The following is a 9,752-nucleotide window of genomic DNA, read 5'->3' as shown; positions in this document are numbered from 1 at the left end:
AGATGTAACTAAATCCCCGAGTGATTTCTGTGTTTTTTTTATTTTTTATAAAAGATTATTTAATTAAACCTAAAAGGGAGAAGCAGGAAGGAAAGTGGGGGGTGGGTGGTGCCTTCGTGTTTGACTGAAATCCAACAAAAATAGACAATAAATAACCCAAAACCATCTGTCCTCGAGAGCCCAGGAGTCTATTATTTATTTATACAYAGAGCATGCAGCGGCTTTGTGTTTCCTGCGCTCCGCAGGGTGATGGCGCCTCACTTTGTTGATGGTAAACTCTCCCTCAAAGCGACAGCCTCCGCCCTGACTGAGAGGAATCTTCATGGAGTTGTCGATGTGACCGACCTCATGGCGGCCCATCTCATCCTGGATGTCCAAACCCACCACTGAAACAAAAACACAACAAACATGAAAGCTTATTACAAATACAGGAAAACAAACACACAAAAAAAACCACACACGTACAATTGAACCGTTTTATTCGCCTGCTGCTGAAAAGCCAAAGGTGGGCAATAATGTCTTTGTGTGCATCAGTTAGCAAAATATCTCCTGAGCCTCTGGACAGATTTAAATTAAACCTGCGACATTAGATGCTCGTCGGCAACCAGCCACTGCAGCTAATCAACCTTATTKAACACAAAAAACGGTTACAACACCCCCAAATTTTTCAACAATAACAAAATGTGACTTTTATTGAATGGTTTTATTTCATGTAACCTCCATCCTTATTTTTAGTTGAAGTGGACACTTAAACAACAAATCATGGCTTTGCCCTCATCATCATCATCATCATCATCAAGTTTATTTATAAAGCACATTTAAAAACAAGTTGTCACCAGAGTGCTGAACACAAGGCAAAGATCGATATAAAAAATGACATTCTTAAAAATATAAAAAATAAAACACCAACAATAAATACATAACTCACAATTAATCAAAAATCTGAGAGAACAGGTGTGTTTTTAATAAAGATTTAAAAACAGGAAGTGACGAGGCCTGTCTAACGTTGGGGGGTTGATTGTTCCAAAGCTTGGGAGCCACAGCTGAAAAAGCTCAATCTCCCCTCAGTTTCAGCCTGGTTTTAGGAATGGCCAAAAGCAGCTGATCAGAAGATTTTAGTGCCCGAGAAGGACTGTATGGTTGAAGTAGATCAGCGAGATAAGAGGGTGCGCTAGCCGCGAAACTGTCGAAATAAACATGTTTGTGTCGGGAACAAGGCCGGTGTTTGGACACAACAGTTGTAGGAAAATGTCAGTTTATAMAGAAGACTTTGGACTAAATGGTGAATTGGTCGAAGTGATAATAGGAAATGAGTCACACCTGCAGCTCAGATTTCACATTCAGTTAGAAGAAAAAGGCTGGAACTCGTGTGCAAAGTCAAAAAATAAAAAGTGGAAATTCTGGATCCTGCTGCAAGAGAGTCACTCACAGAGTCAACAAACAGCGTCCAAACATCACCCCCCGTTATTGCTGCCCTCTCTCTGTTGGTAATTTTCCATTGAGACTTCAGTGACACCCCCCCCCCACACACACACACACACACACACACACAGGCTGCCGTCTGTTGGCACACTGGCAGTGGCCTAATTTCTGAGCATGCCTGTGCTGACTGTCGGCCAGCAGCGCAAACAGGGAGGTGTCCTGAAACGTGTTCACTGTCTAACCTTTGGCATTCAAGGAAAGCTGACACCTCCCCCACCACCACCACCACCACCACCCGACACCCCTTCGCTCTGTCTCCCCAGGTTTCAAAATACAGTTGACAAATATAAGTGAAGAGCATTTGAGAGAGAGAGACCTCGAAGTCTCCTTTTAAGACTTTTAAGGTTGGAAAATGGGAGGAGGGGGGGGGGGCGTTGATTAACAGTGGCTGTTACATAAGCTTTCTCACTTGCTTTTCTGTGAAGTTGCAAATTAAAACACAAGCAACCTGTAAAGGTCAGTGGAGGGAGAAGATGTTTAAATCTGGTAAGCAAGGTGGATAAATAGCTGCGAACAGAACCGCCGAGGTTTCCATGACGAAACGGTTTCTCCCTTCAAATAAATTTACAAATGGATGACAGCCTGTTTGGAGGACCAGAATAAAAATGGGTTGATGACGATGATGATGATATTAACTTGAAAAGCTGAACAACAGTTCCGTGTGTGGTGAAACCAACAAAGGGTCGGTACAAAAAGAAGACCTCACAGTACATAAAAAATGACTCACAAACAAACAAATCCAACACATATTCAATCAAGGAGCTCTGTATTTATACACAACAGCCTGCTTGAAGTCTTAGAACACAGCTGCGGGTGGCTGTTGCAGAATCTTGTGGAGAAAAATGTGGGTTTAATAATCTCACACGCTTCCATTTTTGGATGTAAGCTGGGCTGAATAAGAGTCGTCTGTGTTGCTCAGGCCTGTGTGTGATTCTGTGATGGGCATAGTTTGTGAGGGGCGTCATGAGGAGAGAATAACCGCTGACTGCACCGGGTCCTGGCTCGCTTCAAGCTGCCTGCTCACTTCTCTGATATCAAAATACACCAGACGAGCCAGCTGAGGCAACTTCACCGTGAAGAAAAGCTGCAGCTGCGAAACAGCACGAGATTAATTTGGGACTGGTCTCATGTTCTCTTGTAGACTTCTCATGTAAGCACTGAAGCACCATTATTATTATTATTATTATTATTATTATTATTATTATTATTATTATTATTATCATCATCATCATTATCATCATTATTATTACCATCATTACATTATCATCATCATCATCTTCATCATCATCGTCGTCGTCATTATTATTACCATTATTATTATCATCATCATCACCACCATTATTATCATCATCATCATCATCGTTATTATTACCATTATCATTATCATTATCATCATTATTATTATCATTATCATCATCATCATCTTCGTTATTATTACCACCATTATCATCATCATCATCATCATCACCATCGTTATTATTACCATCATCACCATCATCATCATTATTATTATCATCATTATTACCATTATCATCATCATCATCATCATCATTATTACCATTATCATCATCATCATCGTTATTATTATCATTATTATTATCATCATCATTATTACCATTATCATCATCATTATTACCATTATCATCATCGTTATTATTACCATCTTTATCATCATCATCACCATCATTATCATCATCACCATTATTACCATCATTATCATCATCATCATCGTTATTATTACCATCATCATCATCATCGTTATTATTACACCATTATCACCATCATCGTTATTATTACCATCATCATCATCGTTATTACAATCATCATCATCGTTATTACAATCATCATCATCATCATTATTACCATCATCATCATCATCATCATTATTACCATCATCATCATCATCATCATTATTACCATCATCATCATCATCATTATTACCATCATCATCATCATCATCATTATTACCATCATCATCATCATCATTATTACCATCATCATCATTATTACCATCATCATCATTATTACCATCATCCCCATCACCATCATCATCACCACCATCATTATATTATTATTATTATTATTATTATTATTGTATTCACTTTGTCTATTAAAGTTTTCGTATGTCCTACATATTACTCCAATTCCAATAAGTATGGGTCTGACACAAAGCGTTCCTATACCACAGCACAAATATGGTTTTACAGGACCTCTCAGCTGAGCAGTCAGGTGGTAAAGAAGGAGCAATGTCAGCCATGTAGAGGCAGTGATCCATACGCCTCATCAGTTGGTGGCAGTAACGTAACATAAGGCTGTTTGACAACCAATAATAAACAAGAAGAAAAAGCTGTCGGGCATTTCAAAGTGAATGATTGAGCAGAAGACRGTCCTGGGAATACACAGACCTGAACCCAAGCTTCCTGACAATCTCACAGCTCAGTCCCTGGCAAGGCRATGAAGAGCTCTCTGCTAACCCTAACAGTCATCATTGAGGGGAACAAAAGACAGCTGAGCTAGGTAACCATGCTGGTGAGAGTATCAGCCAGAACATGACCCAGCTGGACTGGCTGCAGCCATCATTTTCCACCCTTTAAGAGAAGAGGAGGAGTGGACCTGACTAAAACTGACCGTGCTTATCAGAGTCTTCCACCATGGTCAACGATGAGCCTGAACAACTGCTCAACAAGCTGCTTAATGAGAAGCACCTGCCAACATGGTAGCATCGTAGAAAGGTTATGATGATGCTAAGCTAATGCTAGACTAAGGATTCAAAATAGTTATTTTTTGGTATTTCTTCTTTCAYGCTGGATGTCTTTACACTGTAAAACTCGCCATTGCTCAGTTGTTTTAATATTGTTTATATTTTAAATTATAACAGTGCTATTGAGTGTTGGGCAATAGAACAAATAGTTTTTAATCTCCATTATTCTAATTTAAAAGTGTTCGAAATTCTCAACACACCAACTAGAATGGAATAAATTTGAAATTGTAGGACATGTATGGCACTCTTTTAGCAATTGCATTGATACTCAACATTGGCAAGTACTAAAAGTACTTGTACTTGGTTTGAAAAAAATGTTGTATGGGTTCATCTTTAATAAATTACTGTAGAAACAAAAAAATACAAGCAACTTTCAGAGTGACAGATTTCTTTTAAGATGCAACTTGTTGGTTTCAGACTGATTTTGAGGCTTACTTTTTAGTTTGTTTCTCTATTTTATTTTTGGTTGGTTGTTTGCTGAAATACATCAGCATGTGGTTTCCATAAATTAAACATTTTATTTGATCTTGCTCATCTTTACACTTCTGGTACAGTTCATATATTAAACCGTTTCTCACTTTAGATTATTACATTAGTTTATTATGTGGGTAGTAGCTGAATTGGAAGCGTTTGAAATGTCTTCACAGATTTTCGAGCCTAATAAAAATGTGTAGACTCGGTCTATTAAAAAAGGAAAAAGAAACCCTTGATTGTGTTAAACAGAATAACACAGTGACATAGTAAGTTGTGTGAATTTAAATATACTCACAATCACAGTGCAAGTTTGGCAAACTGATGTTTAAACTCACTTCTATCTTCCCACCACTGTCTTTATCAGGATCATCCACATACAATTCATTTACACTGTAAAGAACAGAAAAAAAATAAAGTTAGACACACAAAAATCATTTAAAATAAAAAGGCTTTTCTCCTCCCAGTGCGTCATTTTCACACCCATTTTAACACACACGAACTCAACTTTTGACAAATTGCAATAAAAAAATCTTTTTTCTAAATTTTGGGAGTTTAATTTCCTTCCTTTTATGCCCCACCCAAAATCATGTCATCTCTTTATTACACAGTGCCAGGAGGCTGACGAAAGCACAAAGCCAATTTCCTGTGACAAAATTATCTGTTAGGCGGTTGTAACACTGCTCAGATAGAGCGCGTCATAATGAGGGCGCTTGACATACATTATTAACTCACGGTGTTTCAGTTACAGGATGCGGTGGTACCTACATTTCAGTGGCTATGAATCCTGTCAGCTCCGACAGAAAAAGGAAGAGGATGAAGACACAGCAGAGGATGGATACTGTGGGAAAAGAGGTGGAAAAGTCCTTTAAACTTCGGCTATATTAATCGCACATTACATCAGCTCGTCATAAAATGAAGCAAACCAAATGAACCAAAGCGAGACAGTATTTTTAGAATGACTGACCTCAGCTATTAACATTAACAAAATCGCAGGCAACATAAAAACATTTTTCCCCCCTCGACAGCGTTTTTATGGGCAGCGTTAGGCCCAGCTATTACGCAGGTTTTTAAAGACCATCCTACACTAATTACAGGTCGAATACCAGCACGGCAGGCAGCCGTTACGACAGCTTGTTTTGCAAACAGGTGATCTCATGTTCTTTTTTTTAATGAGTGCTGCAAAATCGGCTCATTGTTGGGCTTTAAAACAAATTTATTCAAACTCAGAATTACTCGTTTAATGAAACTTGTCAGAAAACCAAAATTGAAATATTAACCTTGACTTTAAGCTGTGTCAATAAAAAGTCTGAGCTTTAAAAGGAAAAGCAATCGGACTGTTTTATTTCATGTTTCAAACTGATATGCCAAAACTTGGAAAAAATACTAAGATGGCCATGCATTCCTTGACTTGATGTATATTGCCCACCACTTTTTACAGCAGTGTTAAACTAAAATCACCATTAAAGGGATCCTCGATTAGTTGTAACATTAGACTTTATTTGATAAACATATATTTTAATTGTAAAATAAAGACTGTAAAAATACTGTAGGTTGTTTAGTTTTGTAATTTTTTTAAAATATACTATGACACGAAGGGAGCCATTTTATTTACACATAAAGCATTCTGGGTAAACGATGACGTGGATAGGTCCTCGGTGTGAGTGAGCTATATCCACCCTGAAGGTTAATCTTGGACAATATCTGACGATCGTCTCTTTTAAATGAAACCAGAGAGCGTTGACAGAGAGGAGAAGGTAGAAATGACTCAGCCTGTAACTGAAAATATGGATGGAGGACAACAGAGCTGCTTCATGGAAGAAGAACCTCAGCTTAGCCTGTTAGCCTTTGCGCTGGTGCTGAAGCTATATTGCCTTATATGTATTAGTTCGATGCTAGCGCAACAAGCTAAATTGAGGTCCTCCATCCACTTTTTCAGTTACAGGCTGAATCATTTTTGTGTTCCCCTCTGTCATGTGGATGGAGGACCTCAGTGACGAGAGGAGAATGTGTAGCGCTGAGCTAATACATATACTGTATATGGTGATAGGGTCGGGGCTAACACTAAAGCTAACAGGCTAAGCTGAGGTTCTTCTTCCATGAAGCAGCTCTGTTTTCCTCCATCCATATTTTCAATTACAGGCTGAGTCATTTCTACCTTCTCCTCTCTGTCAACGCTCTCTGGTTTCATTTAAAAGAGTCGATCATCAGATATTGTCCAAGATTAAACTTCAGGACGGATATAGCTCACTAGCAGCTTTGCACCAATGACCTATCCACGTCATCATTTACCCAGAATGCTTTGTGTGTAAATAAAATGGCCCCGTTCGTGTAATATATTTTTAAACTTTTAGTTTAAAAAGGATAAAAACTAAACAGCCTACATTCTTTTTATACTCTTTATTTTACAGTTAAAATATGTTTATCAAATAAAGTCTACTGTTACAACTAATCATGGATCCCTTTAAAACCATTTTGGTCAAACCTTGTAAAAAAGATCAGTTGGCTGAGGCAGCCATTTTTAATTGGGTTGACTCTAAAATTTAACTAGTAGTAGATGTACAAACAGTAACTATTTCCTGAGAGTTTCATAAAAATCTATCGAGTGGTTCATGAAATAACAACAAACACACAGACGTAGACAACTTTTTGCCTCGGGCCAAGGACAGTAAATACAACAGGACCTGATGTGTGACTGTGGTCTTTCCGGTGTGGTAAGTTTTAACCAGCAGGTGAAGCATGTTTACTTGGCAACTGTCTCCCTGCACCTCATAAGCACATGACCCTGTGGTTGGCTGGGCGTTGTGGCCAAACCTGTCGCTGATGAAGRCATTACATAAGCTAATGTTTAACTACTAAACAGCAGGGAGTGGCACTATGACACATAGGTTGCCAATCCAGCTTCATCAAAAGACGAAGTAATTTTTCCCTGGCGTTTGAAGGTTAAACTGTTAAACTAAGACTTCTAAAGTTCAGAGTGATGAGCTAATAATGCCTTCAAAGTGCTTCACTGTGGAAATACTGACCAGCCAAATGATTTACTGAATAAATACTGAGTGACTTTTATTTACTTGAGCCGATACGGGGTGTAGTTCACACTTCTTCCTGAATGCAACAACAGCATTAAGGCAGGAAGTGATCCAAAACTAGACTTCTGTCATCAGAAGGGTTGTTTATTGTTAGTGCTGTATCAGTATTTATTCTTGGATACTTTTGGCTAGTCTCTAGATACATTAAGCTTTTAATAATTTTAGTTTTTAGCAATCATTCTGCTTCCTTTAGCTTAGGCAGCTCAGCCAATTTAATTACAATCTTAACATTTATCCTTTATTTTTTGCAAAAAAAACGCAATTTCTCTAGTTTTTCCTCCATCATATAAAATATTGTCCTCCATACCACAGTCAACAGTTAAACAAAATTACAAGACACCCAAAAATTGGGATTTCGGCAAATACTGGGAAACAGCATTTTGTAAATATCTTTTGAAATGCAGGACAACAATGTTCCAAGAAAAGCAAACCCAAACCGGATGGATTTGGCTTTTTGTTAAAAGTCTGTCTCTGATTATCTTGGAAATAATAACAGTGGTATAATATGTGAATGAATCCAAAGTCCAATCCCCCCAGACAGTGGATGGAGACAGGATGGGAGTCGACTGTGTTCAGGAAGGACTTCCATTCACCTCCTCTCCGGTGGAAACTGGTGTAAACTGGTGTTAGGTCGCTCTTCCTCCATCATCCATAAATATGTCGTTGTGAGCCATAAAGCAGCTCAGTTTATCAGCTGTGTCATCAGTTTTATTTTGGGCTGAAACTTAATTATTTCTTGTGCTCTCATCAGCTGACCGGTCAGACAACAAAATAACTGAGGCGCCAAAAATGTGTCATCAAGTATTTTTTTTATCTGCTGAGCAGTGAATAATCGATCCAATCCTTGATGACGCATTGATGACAAGTAGAAAAAGTGCATGACCGAACTGGAAAAAAGCAGTTAACTTGTCACTGATAGCTTCTCGGGAGCCTCGGGCGATGTAGGAACACGATCATTAACGTTCTCGCCTAACTAGTTGTTCTAAAACAAACACTGCTTTGCTCCAACACTGAGGGGGATGTACTTCTGTACCTCTGTGCATCTAAGGAGAACACCTAAATTAAAGCTGTCAAAGTCATGTTCCAGACTGTTCTTGATTAGCTCAAATTTTCCAGTTCAATCATTCTTTCCCTTTACGTTCCAATAAAAAGCATACGTGACAAAGTTGGAAGGTATTGCACATATGTTCTGTGACTCTACTAGGACTTTACGTTTATCTCACCTCTGTTTGAAGAGAAAGAAAAATGTGGAGTAAAATTTAGAGGGATCCAAATACAGTGGGGTGCGAAAGTTTGGGCAGCCTTGTTAATTTTCCTGATTTACATTTATAAATCATTGATTGTTTAGATAAAAAATATCAGTTAAATATATCATATAGGGTACAAACAGTTATATTTAACAAGTGAAATGAAGTTTCTATGATTTACAGAAAGTGTGCAATAATTGGTTAAACAAAATTAGGCAGGTGCATAAATTTGGGCACTGTTGTCATTTTATTGATTTCAAAACATTTAGAATTAATTATTTGAACTTAAATTTGTTTGGTAAGTTCAGTACATAGGTGACTCCAATTATGAGAAAGGATATTTAAGGGAGGCAATTGTAAGTTTTTCTCCTCCTTGCATCTTCTCTGAAGAGTCGCAGCATGGGAGTCTCAAAACAACTTTCAAATGAGCTGAAAACAAAGATTGTTCAYCGTCATGGTTTAGGGGAAGGATACAGAAAGCTATCTCAGAGATTTCAGCTTTCAGTCTCCACTGTGAGAAACATTGTGAGAAAATGGAAGACCACAGGCACAGTTCAAGCCAAGGATCGAAGTGGCAGACCAAKAAAAATCTCCAATAAACAGAAGTGAAGGATGTTGAGAACAGTCAGAGTCAACCCACAGACCAGCACCAAAGACCTACAACATCATCTTGCTGCTGATGGAGTCACTGTGCATCGTTCA

At 38.2% G+C, this 9,752-nt stretch overlaps 1 protein-coding gene across 2 annotated transcripts in view; it reads right to left on the bottom strand.

Moving 5' to 3' along the window:
- Window positions 1-9,752, bottom strand: part of ergic1 (endoplasmic reticulum-golgi intermediate compartment 1) — a 33,201-nt gene that overhangs the window by 5,974 nt on the left and 17,475 nt on the right. For both annotated transcript variants that reach the window (XM_014006084.1, XM_014006085.1), the window contains exons 3-5: window positions 5,483-5,555; window positions 5,013-5,107; window positions 262-386 (exon numbers count right to left, since the gene is read on the bottom strand). In XM_014006084.1, coding sequence (XP_013861538.1) covers window positions 262-386; window positions 5,013-5,107; window positions 5,483-5,555 — 293 coding nt within the window. The remainder of the gene's footprint in view (window positions 1-261; window positions 387-5,012; window positions 5,108-5,482; window positions 5,556-9,752) is intronic.

This window comes from Austrofundulus limnaeus, unplaced genomic scaffold, assembly GCF_001266775.1.
Source record: "Austrofundulus limnaeus strain Quisiro unplaced genomic scaffold, Austrofundulus_limnaeus-1.0 Scaffold34, whole genome shotgun sequence".
NCBI classification, from domain to species: domain Eukaryota; kingdom Metazoa; phylum Chordata; class Actinopteri; order Cyprinodontiformes; family Rivulidae; genus Austrofundulus; species Austrofundulus limnaeus.
Note: the sequence above shows the minus strand (reverse complement) of the source record. Positions and strands in the feature narration are given on the sequence as shown.